Source organism: Coloeus monedula (assembly GCF_965178545.1).
Source record: "Coloeus monedula genome assembly, chromosome: 6".
NCBI lineage: Eukaryota > Metazoa > Chordata > Aves > Passeriformes > Corvidae > Coloeus > Coloeus monedula.
The window spans coordinates 38,225,336-38,242,090 of record NC_138786.1 but is presented as its reverse complement, the minus strand read 5'-3'; the positions used below and the strand labels follow the sequence as shown (position 1 = coordinate 38,242,090).

Genomic DNA, 16,755 nt, shown 5'->3' with positions numbered 1-16,755 from the left:
AGTGCAGGAATTTCCTCAAATAGATGTGCATTTAGTCACATTCAGTGGATTACTCTGTCATTAATTTGTCCCATCTCCTCTGAATTTCACAAAAGTTTTTCACGCCTTAACACATTTAAAAGATTACTTCCCCTTACAAGAGCTCAGCATCCCAGATCAACCAAGCACACCACTAAAATACTCATATTAGTAGCAGTAACAGTAGTACTAACAAATCCACCATGTAACCGAGTACCACAGGAGAAAACCCCTGCCCTGAGCCCCCAAAATCCTAGAGAGCAAGTATCAGATACAAGATAGGAAACTATTTAGAAGCAGTAAGACGACAGTAGCTAGCATCACAAGAAGTGATATCTTGTTAAAAGGAGCTTGATATTGTCATGCTTTTGTAGGCATTTCAGGTAAGGAACCTCTTGGGAAAAGAGATTAATTCAAAAGGAATCCTAGTTCAAGAATAAGGTATTAAACAAATGCGTGTTTGCAAAATAGTAAATGGGCAACAGGGCGGGTGTTACAACTTGAAGGAAAACCTTGACAAACAGTATGATAGAGCTGGGTGAAGAAGGACTTGAAACTCAGGGCAAGATACTAATATTTCAGAGAGCAGAGAAGGGACATTGGGGAGGATATAAAAAGACATGGTCAGCGTGACAGTCTGTCACTCTGAAAATGATCTCTGTAAGAGGATTCTGGATAGATAGGACTGGAGAAAGAATATTTCTCAATGGTAATGAGGATGAGCTTTTAAGTGAAGAGTAGGCAGGCAAACACATACAGCAGGGATGTAAGGCAGGAAAAGCCTGCAAGACTTTGATGCAGTCTGAATGCAAAGAACTTCAGAATAGAACAAAACAGTTACACTAGGTCAGTGAAAAAAAATATATATGTAGCAGAGAAAGAGCATCCCTTTCCATGATATCCCATGTCAGCATCCAGCAGTCAGCTGTGTAAAAACTTCCTGAAGTTGAGTTGCATCATCACCATCACACTTAACAGCTCCTCAGAGACATAATAGAGTAATGCCTAATGCATTTTTGAGCCTGTTCATTTTTTGACCTCTAAAACATCCTTTGGCAAGGAATGCCACTATTCAATTGCATGCTACGTGGTAGGATGGAAGGGAGGCACACAGTAAAGCCACAAAAACAAAAAACCAAAACAAACAAAAAATTACAACTTCTGTTAAATGTTTTAAAACTGCTTCCTGAGAATCACACAGGATGTTTCCTTTTTCTCATAATATTAAAGTTTGTGAATACTTGTTTTCCAGCTGTCTCCTTGAGGCCTTGCTCAGTCATCTCTTTTCCAAGATGAAGTATTTTACTTTATTTAACTCTTCCTCTGACAAAACTCCTTCCATGTATCTCATCAGCCTTTATGCCCTTATCTCAAACTACAGTATCTTTTTGAAATAATGATAAAAAAATACACCCAATAGATAGATTTCACACACTGGATTTATGGATTGGCATTCATGTTTTCGGTTTGTTTTTCTGTTTCTTTCCTACTAACAGCAAATAATCTATTTGCCTTTTTAATTGCTATACTGTACAGGAAGAGGTCTGTATCAGTGAGACTGCCAAATTACAGACCTGTCCTAGGAGGCAACATAGCACTGTTAACTTGAATAGTAGATGGAGGGCTTGTAAAGAACTCTAGGAGAACTGTTTTGACTAAGGGAATCTAAACTTGGCAATAAGGAGACGAAAGAGAAGCAAGACTACATTTTCATTGAGATAGAAATACCATAAGCCTATGAATCATCTGCAAAGATGATACTTAAATTGTCTTTCCACATAAGATTATGCAAAGATGAAGAGCAGAATAAGGGGGGAAAAAAGGGGGCGGTTGAGAGACAACATGTTGCAGAACTCCCACACAAAGCTGGGTAATGACTGACAAAGATCCTCCAAAGGATGCACTGAAGAAGTGATCAAAGTATCTGAAGGCACCAGAAAGATGACATTTGCCAAGAAGTCACAGGGCAAAAAGAACAGGGACATAGTCAACTGTTTTCACAGCTGACTGGCAGGTTGAGAGAATCAAAGCTTAAGATTTAAAGTGCAATTCACAATGATTAAAGTGATTTTTAGAAGTCCATATCTTGCTTGGAGAGGCAGTCTCAGAAGTAATCCAGTGGAATCACCCCACTTAGTCACACATGCCCCTGCTCTGCCTTTTAGCATGCCCTCAGCACTACTGCCCATCACTGCAATGCACTCTGCACTGTGCCTGTTTCTGCTTCAATAGCATAGAGCCATAGTATGATGCTGAGAAGCTGCTTTACTCATGGGATTGCAATATCCAGAGCTTTTTCTATAGCAACTGAATTTGCCTTATACAGCCCTCTGAGAAGAAAATAATATTGACCTGAGCTAGTATGAATTCCAGCTGGAACTGAGTACTACACAATTTTACAAGGCTCTACCAGGAACCGGGACACAAGTGGAAGGGCGGCCCCACTGCTATGGATCTGCATCACCTTTTGTTTCCCATTCCCAGATCAGTTAATCAGGTTTGCCATCTTCTGCCAAGCTTTCTCTCGCCAGAGAAGGAAATTACCAAAAAAATTAACAAGTACAGTTTTCCACCCTAAATTCTCTTCAAAGAATTGGTCCATGAAGTGGGACAGTCTAGAACAAAATTACTACTTAAAAATATTTTTTGATCCTCCCATTCCTGTCTATTTTGCATTCACATCTCCCATGAAAGCTGTTTTGTAGATGGGCTATGTGATTGCACAACAGCCAAAATGAGTAAGAAACTCTATAAACTGACTTGTTTTCCAACAATTACACGTGCACATGCACATACTCACAGATACTTCTATATACCAATCACTTCTGAAAATACAAATGGAAATAACAGTAATCTTCCAAGCCCTCTCTTTTTCATTGCACACAGCTAAGAAAAAGGAAAAAAAAACCAAAACCCACCACCATTCTTACTGATACACTTTAGTTATTAACATTTTCTGTCCCTTAGAAAAAAGATAAATTAATTATAATTAGCTCCCATTTGGACAATTTTGTGTATAGCATTCATATCAGCGATGTGTTGAAAAAAGAGCCAAAATCAACACACACATTTTCTTAAGTGAAGACTTGAATAAAACAAAGCCAGGCACTTGGTTCGTCTTTCATTCCATATGATACACAGCTGCGTCAATCCCATCAGGAAACAGGCAACAGGAAATTCTTAACATTCTGAAGAGAAATCTAAAGATGTGCCTCATCACCCTTCCTCCTGAAAGTGCTTTTCAATTGTCTAAAAGATGTTTATACTAGTTCTAAAATTATTAATTACTTTGCTTAGCTTTTAAGCAGCTATAGGCCTCATTAAGTAGCTAACAAGGAGACAAAATTTTTTTTCTTTTTGTAAGTTGCCTTCACTTTTTCATTTCCTTCATCCCAAAATATAAATTAAGGAAACCTTGACACCTATGGACAAAATCAAAGCCAAGTACTCTAGCTGTTAGAAAATGGTTCTTCATAATGTGCTGCTCCTGTGTTATTTGTTTTTCTAACTATAGCTCTTGCATATATAATTCCATTATACTTTTATAAATCACCATTTTGAAAAATGCTTTTGAACCATTAATATATTTTCCTGGTTAAAATTCTTTGAGATGTTCTTAACAAGAGTCTTAGATAATGAATTTGGGCAAACTCTGGAACAGTCTTTACAGTATTATCATTCTCATTAATTTTCAGAACTACCCACTGTGTTGAGATGATTGTCATGGGCCTAAGACTTCAATTTGGCTAAATATTTTTGCATATATTTCAACATATAAGTAACTAACAGATGTTTAAAATGTAAGTTCACAATCTAGAAATAGTTAAATATTTACTGTAGTATCGTAATTTGGTTTTGCACTAATTTTTATTTTTCTGCTTCTATCTTTAAACACTCTTTTAGAGTCCTGCTTGGCTGTAGGCAAAATGCTTTAAAACAACATCACACGAAAACAAAACATACTCAATTTAGTAAATACAGCTGTGTTTTTAAAGGAAGAAAAAAATAAACACTTAAATGTACCACAAATTAAAAACAGAGAAAAGAAAAGAAAACATTTAATGCTAGAAATGTTACTTTTACCTAAGGTCCAGCCAGCCTTAATGTAAAACCTTTTAAATTGTTCGCAAAATAAAAGCTGTAAAATTCATGTTTTATTTTTGTTTTAGAAACCTTATACATTCTTCGGTCTTGCACCATTCCTAGAAGGCTATATTAGATGAAAACAAAATTACTTTCAAAATGTTAATACACAGCATACACAGTATCTTACTTTAGTCCAGATTATTCTTTTCTTTGCCTTTTTTTTTTTTTTTTTGGTTATGTTATCTTTGAAGACTGCTTCTGTTTCCATTGTTTCATCCTTAACCATTCACATATCAGAGCAATAAGTATTTCATTACTGGTTTATCTGTCCAGAGGCTTGAGAAGCAGTAACAATTAACCCTCCCTTCACAGTGATTGATACAGGCTTTGCTTTCAATTTGTTCCACTACACAGATCATGAAATTCTGAATGCGATCATCCTTATTGACCTACACTTTCAAACACACGGCTACAATGAGATGAAAGTAATTATTAAAAGGAACACAGGACTACTCAATGCTGAAACAAAGTCTTGAAAAATCTTTTAGATGACCTTCTCATAAAATTAGCATCTTTTGATGTGAAATAAAATTATGGATTTTCTTCATAATCTGGAAATATTCAATGTAAATCTGATCAAGGTACGATATCATTATATCACAAAAGCCCAGTTCTAATATCACATCAGTTCATACCTGACCCAATAAACAGTAACTTCAACCAGAGTGATCATAGTAGGATCATGCCCTATATATTTTAAAAGTTCCTCTGTCAGCTTTATTTTACACCAGCTCTGTTTGAAATGTTGTGTTGAAAATGACAAGACAGTGATTACTATTCTATTGTAGTCTGTTTCAAAAAGGAAACAGTGTTTCTTTTTAAGATTCTGCACTTCTTGAGGTGCCTAATGTAAATAAGTACAGAGGAAATTCAGACCGCTAAGGAAAAATGAGAAACTCAAGTCAGATTTCCATCATCAGCTGAGATGAACCAAGACCTATACACACCACTGCTGGAAACTTACTGCAGTGGAAAACAAATATTTTTCATAAACCCTTGAAAAATAACCCCACAAAATATTAATTTCTTTTAACTGATATATTTTTAAAAATTAAATAGGATTGGTAGGTGAGCAGTAATGATAGAACTATTTAAAAAATGGGATGCAGTCAAAGAAAATCAGGATAGCAAACTGTGCAGAAGGATGTTCTTACAGGCCCGAGGCTCTAATCACAAAACAAAGTGATGGAGATGAACCAATACTGCATGGATTAGCAATGAATTATTTTGAACTATAATCATGTGCCAGCACAAAGGGGAGGTAAAAAACTAGCCATTACTCACAAACTGATCTGCAGATACGAAGAAAAAAAAAAGTGAAAAAGGGAAAAATTTATATGCTAAACTGAGTCAGGAGAATAATGAAAATCTAAAATGTTGTTACACTTCAAGTAACATTATACTTAATGTCTTTCACGTACTGTATAATGTTGAGTATTTACACAATACAGTCTGTAAGACACTAGGGCTAAAGCAGGGTTAAATTGGATAACTCTTCTGTAAATTAGTACTGCATAATAATATGTGCTGAAAAATATCCTAATAGATGAGTTAGTTTTAAAATAGTACACATGGACACTAATTTCTCCCACTGTAAAACCGCAGGAAATACGTGTATATATATATATATATATATATATATATATATACACACTCATAGAGACTGGTACAGGTATAAGAAAATGTGTGAATGCACATACACACTTATGTATACACAGGCATATAGAATAAGGGATTTAATTTTCATTAGTCCATCTGAAAGCTAAGCATCACCATCTCAAGATTCAGTGTTAGTTTTCCCTTCAGGAGAGGAAAATGTTAGAAACAATTTTGTGAGAAAAGAAAAATCAAAACTGCTATCCACAAAGATTCCTGAGATTCTTATGAACAGACTGTTTAAATGAAGAGCACTTTAATCAGTAGAGGAATCCTCACGTTTCTAATGTCTTGCTGTGCATTCTGCAGGTTATAGTAGCAGCTGGTAGAGGTCATATATCTTTTGTGAGCATCCCAAAAAGGCTCACTGCCAGACTGTTAAATTATGAATAAGCAATGAACAAAAGAATGCAGATACGGTGGTGACAAGATAATCCAAGCAAATTTATCTATGACAAATTTCACAGGATTAACAAATTACATTTACACAGAACAATAAAAATGTGGGGGGGAAAAAAGAGAAAAAAAATAAAGAAAAAAAAAAAAAAGAAAAAAAGAAAAAAAGATGAGCCTACTTTTCCCTCACAGCATTAGAGGGAAAGAAAACCTCCATTCCAGTACATGTATCTACATTTAACTTTAGATAAAGTAAGACATAGCTTGCTGAAGATCAACAACTAGCATTATTTCCTCTCAAGCAAATGCATATTCTGTGTCTATCTAATATACAACATATGCTTGAACTTTTCAGTATACTTGTATATTAGTCAGTTGAAAATCCTTTAAAGTTCTTCTCACAATTAGTAAGAAGCAGAATAAATACTGAAGAATTCTAATTTTGCTTTTCAGGCAAAGTATCTTTCCATTCTCTGTCAATTAAAACACACTTTTTACCTTAATCACTTTGGGGTTTGTTACTATTTGAATTGAATAAATATTGCAATACATGATAATTACCATAAGAAACAAATAAGTAATGAATAGAACTTAAATATCTTTTTTTTTTTTGCACTAGTACCATAATAAACAATTTTTTTAAAAAATCACTCCTAAAGGAATTCTAAATCCATAATCTAAATAGTGGCTGCTCCTACAGATAGACATTCAGTGTGTCAAATAATTTTGGGGGAAAGGAGATTTGCAATGTTTGCTACATCCTGCAGTCTCCTGTTCTGGTTTTTGGAAATGATGCAAAAAATTTTAAATACTACCCTTAAAAAGCATGGAATAACAGCTTCAAAACTGCAGTTCTGTAGAGAAGCATTTTTCTTTCTATTAAAAAAGGAATAAAAAGAAAGACAGCATCTCTTAGTTTGGAAATTTGAGTGTAAGTAGAGTGATTGATAACAGAAACAGCATATATGTTTGACAGATCTGGAATCAGCTGTATCTTTTCTATCATGCTTCTCATCTGAAGTCTATTTTCTGTCACCTCCATTTATTTCCTGTTGTTTGTTAATCTGAAACAGTTGTTTAGTAAAAATAGATCTTGAATAAATTCGGCCTTCTGAAATCATATGTATCATTTATGTATCAAAGATATGTTCTGGTTACAGAGCACTGCCTACAAACAGGAAACCTCACTATTAAAGTGAACATCCAATTAATTAAGATACTGTAGTAAACTACTTGGATCCTGCAAACAACTACTTGAGTACCATTTATCTACCTCATTCAGCCAATGAAAAAAATTACTGTACTTTTGATTTTTCACAAGAAAAGCAACTTTGTTGTAAAACTGAACAGCAGCTCAGAAAGAATGAATAGATAAATTAGCACAAAATATTTGTTTCTCTTTTTATGTTCATCTTCTATTTGTTACTTAGCAAGAGAAATCGGGTTTGTTTTTTAAAATGCAGTTCTTTTCAAGAACCTCCTGTCCATACTGTTAGCAATTTATGCAAAGGTGAAGCAAACATGCCAATCCTACATCTAACTATAGTCAGACAAATAAAATCAGCTACTTTTTTTTCAGCTGTGAAGGTTGAAGGATAAGTACCACTGGCAGCTATTCTCTTTTTTTAATACTTTTTTCCTTTTTTAATCCTGCTGCCAGTGCTGTACACATTCAGTCACTCAGTTCTTTCTACTGACCTCAACCTTGACCTGTGAAAACTGCCCACTTACATTTTTTCCCACAAAGTAACAAATTCTGCCTCCCATCATCTCTAAGAAAAAACAGTTTTTTAACAAATATCCTTCTAAAATTTGGTATACTATACTTTTGCTAAATGAATTACAGCTTTGGCACCTAACTCATACAAGCCTAGGTTGTGAGTAAACTGATTGCAAATGTGACTTTGCACATGACTTTCAAATACGACATTTCTGCAAGAGGGAAAGAAAATCCCTTTCTCCCCTCCCTATTCTAATATGTAAGTATAGAGTTCTAATATATAATTATACAGTTCTGTGCCTATATTTCAACAAAACTATAACCCTTTAGGATTTCATCCAAAATGACTGTTCAAAGACTATTCATTACACAATAAAATTCAGTTTAAAACAATTAATATCTAATGAAGCCTGTTCTAAATTTCTGTTGGAGACAAAATTCCCAGGCAAGTATTTTAAAGGGAGCTTATAGGATTTAGGCACCCATATTTCACTAAAATGCAGTATGTGTTGAATGCCTAAATCCAATAGGCTCTTCAGAAAATCCAAGCCCCTGGGACATTATCGTAGATTATGTACATACATATTATTCAGACTATATCCCCTAAGTTCACTATATACATATGTAAACCTAACATGCCTGCAGGTAATGGAACAGTACTTTTCCACTTAAATTATTTAACATAAGTGTTGAACTTCTATTATATATCAAGCTAACAGATAATTTTAAATTGCAATCAAGCCATTCTCTGAAAGCACTTTATTTCAGTGGAGGTTTTGCCTGTAAAAGAAATGTAAATCCCTCTAATGAAGGCAGTGTAATCTTTGAATACACAGTCAAAATGGGGGCTGGAATTTTACTCCTAATGCTAACATTGACATCTTTTGCCACTTCTGCTAGTTCTCAAAAATCTTTTGTGTGTAACTATCTCATCAGTAAAACATGTAGAACAGCATTTTCAGACCTTTCGACACACGCTAAGCCAAATAAAGAAACATATCTACAGAAATACTCAGTATTAATATTAAAGTCTTCTTCAGACATTGGATGACATCAATCAGAAGTTCTCCAGAACAGACAAATGACATAACATGACAGAAGAGTCCAAAGTCCAAAATGCAACATATAAGAAAGGCTGGGAAAATAGCCTGTAAGAAAATCTTCAAAACTCTGCTTTCAGTAACCCGCTTCAAATTCTTTCTAACATATCACTTGTTCTTTAATGTGCCTGGCTCTTGCCTGCGCATAGAGTGCCGGGCAAGGCCTGGCATAACTCTCAGTATCTAGCTGCAGCAGGCTGAGATCAGGATCTCCTTGAGAATCACTCCATTTTCACTTGACAATCTCAAGACTTTCACATTTTATAATAACACACAGAAGCAAAGTTCACTCCTCCTCTCAGTAAGTATATTTGTCATTGCAATCTCTCTGAGAACAAATTCACATCTATTAAATTATATGTTAAAAATACTTTTATCCTTGCTTGTGATTCTCTGTAGTATACTTTAATTGTGTACGTAATTTCATTTGGGACTTTTCTTACGATTAAGGTACAACTTGAACTCAATATTCTCCCAAAGACAGGGTCCAGTTCTGCCAAGTTACAGACACAAATACTATCCTACCCTTACTGTACCTTCTTTGTCCTGTGTAATATACTTCTGTGGCATACAAAATTAACGAATATTTGTACTACTCAAAGTCCTGTTCAAATGAATGGCACAACGGTCCTATTCATTTGACTAGGACTTTGTGTATTGCAAAACCACTGCTCGAGCTAGTCACAGAACAATGCTCTAGTCATATAAGACATGGCAGCAACTATTATGTTCTTACTATGGCACATCTTCTTATGCAGCAAAATACAATATTATTACAAATCATCCCTATTATGCAAAGTCCTATTAAACAAAAAGTCACACACCTCATTCGCACTAATAGGATTTTGTATGTTAAAGATAACATACAGTAGCCTTATAAATATTACATAGAAAGAAATTGCCTCTTCTGAAAAAATGTAATTCTTTTGAAATGAAATTTCAAAACATTTCTTCTCATGGCCATAAATCTTTGGCAGCTTCTTAAAAAAAAAAGCCAAACATTAAGCATAAGCAAACGACCCAAAGAAACAAATGACTGGGGTAAAAATGCAGTCTTTACTATGTACCTTAAAAATATCCTATGTTAAAAATATATAAACAAATTTCTAGGGTGACATCCTGCAGAACAAGTTTGTTTGATGCATTTCAAAACATGCTATGCCTATGCTGACACGACTATGCTGAAAACACAAGATGAGGTGCTTTTACACCTGCAAGAGCTACTACTGATAATAATAAAAAATTGATCTGATGAACTAACTGAATGTAAGGTTTATTCACATGAGATGAGATGAGATTTCAGGAAATGGTTTCATAACAGTAAACAGTTACTTAATTGCTATCAAATGTACTTCTGCCACGTTGGTTAAATGGCTTCATTCTACCGACCTGGGTGCGAGAAGAATCATTCCAAAAATGTTATAAAATGGTAACAGTTAGTTTTAATGATCATTATCAGTTATTCAAAATTCTTATCTCAGAATATATATTCCAATAAAGAGGGTATTATTATAAAGACAATTTCATAAAACAAAAAAAATTTTAAATACTCCTTACTTTTTAGGAAGTATGCTGATGAAGCTGATGCCTAGAATGCCAGTCTTCAACAACTGTTTTACATCACTCTTGCAGTAAAATTCCCATCTGGGCTGGCAACTTGTGTGCCAAGTTTCAAACAAATGTGATTTGAAATTGCCAGTATATTAGACTCTGAAATTCAAGTGAGATGCTAATAAAAAGAGATGGATACTGACAATAGATCTTCATAATCTCTTAAATATACCTATGGTTCCAGGTGTTGTATTAATCTGTTAACAAAATTCTCTAATTATTTGTAACTTACTTATAGTACAGCATTAGAATATAATGCCATCAAATTGTTAGAAAACAAGCTAACTGGATATAGTTTGTAAGAAAAAAACAGTTGTGGTGTAAAGAGTGTAGAAATGGTGCTGCAGACAAAACCTTGTTATTCAGAATCCCATTAGTTACTGAAAATACCTAATATAAGTTTTGTTGATCAATACTCTCATGTAAGCTCTAAATAATGTATGATTCCAGTGGAGAAAAATGTAGCAAATCAAATATGGTGGAAAAATGTTTCAAATTATGAAGAGTAGTATGACTGCTAATCCATAAATCAGAAATCAGAAAGATTGTTGTAATGTGGGAGGGCTCTATTTAATAAAGGTCATTATAACTCCTGGCTCTAGAGCTATAAGATCTAATATCCTCTCTGGTAGCTCTATGATATGCCCATGCATTACTGTTCTTGTTGACAGTCTGTTGCCTTGGAAATATTTCATTATTTCAGTTTTTCCATTTGTAGACCCTTGGCCTTGTGATATGAAGGCCACCCTATTTCATATTTTCGATTATCATTTAAGCAATCTTCTGGAGCTATTTATATAAAAGCAAGTGTTGGACAATGCATATCATCATTTATCACTGCTATGTTTAAGCTCATGCTCTAGAAAAAATGCCGAAATAAAGGGTTTTTTTCTCTTTCACTTTAAACCAATAGCACTCTAATATTATGATATGCTATACAAATCAATGCTGGCATATCATATGCATGACACTTCTGTCTATTTCATTTTCTTGGGTGTATATCCACACAGTTGAAAAAATGAAACTGTTGCTGTAACTGTAAAATTTGCTAGCACTCACAGTTTAAAAGAAAACCAAACAAATGTAAGTGTGTAACTTTTCATATATCCTTTTAAGAACCTAAACAGGCGAAAAAAGTTTCAAAGCTATTCAAGTGCCTGGTTACATCAGAGACTACTACTTTTTACAACTGTTTTGTAAGCACATTTTCTGCTTGAAAAAATGTAACACAATCTACCCAAATACTTGTGGTAGTGAAGATTAAAAAAACAATGTACACAAAGTTAATTTAGAGGATTCTTAATCTTGAGAACTAGTTTACTGAAGTAGTAGCTAAGAAATTGCAAAACCCTTTCAGTAAGTGCTACGCTCCTGTGTGTCAAATATCTTGGCTCACATAGATGACAGGATGTGTACAGAGACAGTTAAAATAGTTACATGCAAGATTTCATGAGCACATTACACAACTTTTAATAAAATATACATGAGTATCTGTTTATTGAAGCACTGATCGATTTACTCCAAAACTTTTAAGGAATAAACAGATCACCCTTATTTCTGCTACAAAAAATATCATCAACTTCTACATGCAATACTTATACCTAAACTGTCCAGAGCACTGTACAGAGTGATAACAAAGTGAACCCTAAGGGCAAAAAACAACTTCTTGGACACTAGGCCAAGTTTGTGGCTATTAGTGTTCTCAGAATTTAGACTACCTTTTTCCCCTGAAATGATTACACCTCCTACTCCCTACAGGGAAAAACTACTCCGATCCAACCTTTAAAATGACAGCATCAGAGCTGAACAAGAAGATGCTATTAAAGGGCATTAAATTAAATACAGTATATCCTCCTACAACTTCAATCAGAATTTCAGACCAAGTGTTATTTAGTTCAGCTCTCAAGTGGAGCAGAATAACAAATCGCGCACTTTGATTTACCTTCTCCGAATGCCAAATGGAGACAGGTGATAAAGAAAGCACTCATGCACAGGCTATGAAGTTTCCCCTAGAAATTAATTCTATCTTCAAGATTCCTATCTCAGAGAAATTCCCAAAATGGCACACAAATATGCTTCTGCTGGAGAGATTACTGAAGCTATCCTGGCAAATACACTTAGCACTAATATAGTAACATTCTCAGAAAGAAGACAGCAGAATTGTTTGGGGGGGGGGGGGGACAGGACTTATTCATATGAATTGTTTTTCCAACAAAGAACTCTGTAGGAGAAAAACCTGCTGCTTTAAGTGTTATTAACACAGTAGAAACACCTTTGCAACCACTGAAATGAAGATTTTAAAAAAAAAATGTTTGCAGTTGAAAATGAAAATCTGTAGTTAAGTCATTGACTTCTAAGGATGCACTCTTTCTTCTTTACGTGAATCTCCTAATTTTGCTACATATAATATAGCCCTGTCAAAGCGCAACAGTTAATACTAATGCATCTAGGACAAGCACGCTAACACCTCAGTGGTGAATAGGAAGTATATGGGGTTTTTATACTGGGCAGACTGCTTTCTCAGGAAAAATGGCACAGCTATTTAGACAAAATCTGTGGGGTTTGGAAGTTGTACTAGAAATGCTGATCATTCTAAAATAAGCAAGTATGAAATTAAGGCTAAAGTACTTTTGTTTAAATATTTTTCAGACTTATTTGTGCTGTGAAATATAAACCAACTAACACATGATCCAGCTACTTTTAAAGGCTATCTAAATGTTAATTTCCATTTTTCCAACTAGCCAGGAACCTTCCTCACCCCTCACACTCAAGTCCACTTGTAACGCTCAAGGGGCGGGAAGGAAAGAGCCCACCTCAAACCCTCTGGCTGCTCTTCTTCTGGCCATATATCTCGTCGCAGTGTAGCAATGGAGCTTTGAATACTTTTGTAAGAATCACAAAGTAACATCACATGAACTTGTACTCTTGTCTCCTACTAGTCACTTCTAGAAAGATTCACTTTACTAGAACAAATCCGCTACGGGCAATTCGTGTCACCAGCCGAGCAGATTAATCACAAGCACTCTCTCACAACAAAAGTACATGGGGCAGGCGGCGGGCCGGGAACCAAGCGGGGGGGTAGCGAGATCACCCCCCGCCTCCCTCTCCGGATCCCGCGCACCGCCTCCCCGCCTCCCCGCCCGCTCGCGCACCGGCTCCGCTCTGCCCACCGCGGGGGCGCCGGCACCCGCGGCCCGCTCGGCGGCGGTGGGGCGGGGGGGCCGGCCCGGGCAGCCCCGCGGGCGCAGCTGGCGGCGCGCCCCCCCGCTCCGGCCTAGCCGCACTTGAACCGCACCGGCGGGGCCGGCCCCTCCGCCCGGAACGCCGGGCCTGGCGCGGCGCCCCAGGGCCTCCGAGCGGCGGGGGCCGCCCGGGGGGGCCTTCCGCCCCCCGCTCACACAAACACACACACGCCCGCTCTACAACGCGCCCCGCCAAGCACCGGCTCCGGCAGCCGCGGCGGTGCGGCCACCGGAGCGGGGCCGCTGCTGCGCGGTTTGTTCTGAGTGTGTGTGCGTGTGTGTGTGTGTGTGTGTGTGTGTGCGGCTGGCGGTGCGCACTAGGAGGAACTCACGGTGCCCGGCTGTGCGAGCAGCGGGTGCCGGCGGCAGGTCCCCCCACCCCGGCATGGCAGCCAGCCCCGGCCCCCAGCGCCGGAGGCTCGGCCCGGCCCGGCGCTGCTGCGGCGGCTGCTGCTGCTGCTGCTGCTGCTGCTGCTGCCGGTTCAATAAAGAGAAAGTGTTACCGTTCTCGCCTGGAAGGATCCTGCTGAAAGCTTGGCTTGGTGGGCGCCATCTTCCTGGGATTTTTTTTTTTTTCTCCTCTCTCCCTTACTTTTCCCCCTCCTGATGTTGGTGTGTGTTGTGTGTCTAGCAGCAGCAGCGGCGGCAGCAATGGCCCCGGTTAGCCAGACAGGCTAAGGAAAAGTACTGAGGCCAAAGCATCGCGGGCTCCCACTCCTCCGCGCAGTCCTGGTGCAGGTTGCTTGCTCGCTTGCTTGCTAGCGCTGCTGCTGCCGCTGCCGCCGTCCATAAGCCGAGGAGCGGAGGGAGCCGGGGCCCCGCCGGCCCCAGAGACATGCCCAGCGCAGGCAGCGGCGGCGGCCGGCGGCGGCGGCGGGAAGAGCTAGCCGCGGCGCAGCCCCGGCGGGCAGCCCGGCCGCTGGCATCGCCCGGCAGGTGCGGCACACGCACACACACACACTCGCACACACGCACGCACACGCACTCTCTCGCACACTCGCACACACACCCCCGCGCCCGCGGGCCGGGCTACGCGGGGTGCCAGGCCATCGGGCCAGCGGGGCGGGGGCGGGGGAGGGAAGGAGGGGTGTCAGGGATCTCCAGGCTTGACCGCTGTGAAAGTATTTCTGGGCATTTTCCAGCTGCTTTCCCAGCTCCGCTCCTGCTCTGCGTGCAGGGGACACAGCCTCTGCTGCCGGCGCAACAACGCCACTCAGTTGCAGTTTCGCACACTTTCTTCCTCTGGAGTCTGGGCTCCAGCAGGGAAGAGGAGCAGAGGGAGGCAGGGACTCTCTCTTCAACTCCGCGGGCGCAGAAGCGCGGCGGGAACACACCGGGCGCGAGCAGCGTGTCACCCGTGGGCTTCCACAGTGGAGGACGGGTTCGGGCGGGAGCCGCCGGCCGGGGGATGCAAGGGCCCTGCGACCCACAGGGCCGTACGCGGGTGTGCCCGGAGCCAGCCGGGCCGGGCCGGGCCGGGGGGAACCCCGCGTACCCCCCAGGCACCTCCGAGAACGCGCCCGCACGTCCTGAGAGTGGGCATGGGGTACTAGCGGGACAAAAAGGCGTAATGCTGGAAAGGTGAACTGAGAGTGATGACCCGCTTTGTTGGGAAGGGTGTAGCACTTCACGCTGTTTTATTGGAGATTATGAAACTAATCATGAAGTAAAGGAGCGGGGAAAAGATACCGCTACCTTAATCGTTCCTTCCAGGACACCGGGAGAATCCGAGCGATACTAGCCCTTGTAGAAGAAATCACTCGTTCTCTAAAAGCTTTCCATCTCCAAGGTAACTTTGTGGCTATTCTGCTGCTCCCTTGGAAGTACAGCTGCCTGGGCCTGATCCTGCTCCCTCGGAAAATCCAACGGGCTTCCTTGGGGAAAGGGGCAAGCCCCGAAGGTCGGGCGCATTTATTCAAGAGAAACGTTTCCGCGACTACTCCAAAAGTTTTGGGGGGGAGGGGAGGAGGCTGGGGGCCAAGAGCCTGTGCGAGCCTCAGGGCAGAGCCAAGGGGAAGAAGTTAACAAAACACCTGGAAGTTTGGCGCACCGGGGGACCGGAGGATTTCTTCCCGCCGGAGGCAACCGGGCCGGCGTAACTTTGCGCGGGGCGGCGCGGGCGGCCCACGCGCAGCCCGGGGCTGGGGACACGGCCGCGGCTCGTGGGCACCGCCGCCCGCTGCGCACGTGCGGCCTTCGCGCGGCCGTTGCGCACGTGCGCGGCCGGTGGCGGCCGCCTGGCCTCGGCAGCCGCGAGCCCGCGGCGGGACCGGGCGGGCAGGGCCGCGCTGCGCGCCGGGCGGCGGCGGGGGTGCAAGGTGGGGACGGAGGGCTGCAGGGAGGGGGGCTGCCTGCAAAGCAGCAGATGCCGTTCCCGGCCGGCAATCCTGTCTCCTCGCCTCCGAAATGGAGGGGAAGAAAAAAAAAAAAAAAAAAAAAAGAAGTTAACAGGTGTCTCGTCGGCTGTGGCAATAGCGTAAGGAGGTGTCGTGTCTGCTGTATTTTAAGCGTTTTCAGAAAGCACGGAGAAAAATCGTTCGACATAAACCACGCTGTTTCATCCATAATATACAATGAAAATTTGGAATAAGTGCGTAAATGTTTTCCCTCGTAGGTTAGTGTGCGAGACATCCAGACTGATCTGGACTCCTGGTAGTAAGAGTACTTGAATATCTAGTAAGCACTATTTAGATTAGAGGTGTTAGTAGTTTCTCAGAGAAGTACTGCTTTTATAACTTCTTCCTGATTACAGACTGATATAACCAAACTATTAAACGCGAAGTACTAAAAAAAATGTATGCTGCCTTGTCTACATAATTCTGTTTAACTTAAAGTCTCCAGAGGTCTCTTTCATTTGTCTAAAAGC

General features: G+C 40.2%; 1 protein-coding gene across 6 annotated transcripts in view; it reads right to left on the bottom strand.

Moving 5' to 3' along the window:
• NPAS3 (neuronal PAS domain protein 3) overlaps positions 1 to 14,504 on the bottom strand; it is a gene marked incomplete at its 5' end in the record, with an annotated part of 598,664 nt that extends 584,160 nt beyond the window's left edge. For 5 of the 6 annotated variants that reach the window (XM_082282977.1, XM_082282979.1, XM_082282980.1 and 2 more), the window contains one exon: positions 14,393 to 14,504. In XM_082282977.1, the coding sequence (XP_082139103.1) occupies positions 14,393 to 14,442 (50 nt within the window). The remainder of the gene's footprint in view (positions 1 to 14,392) is intronic. The other variant, XM_082282976.1, reaches the window with a different exon arrangement.
• Between the last annotated feature and the right edge of the window lie 2,251 nt (positions 14,505 to 16,755).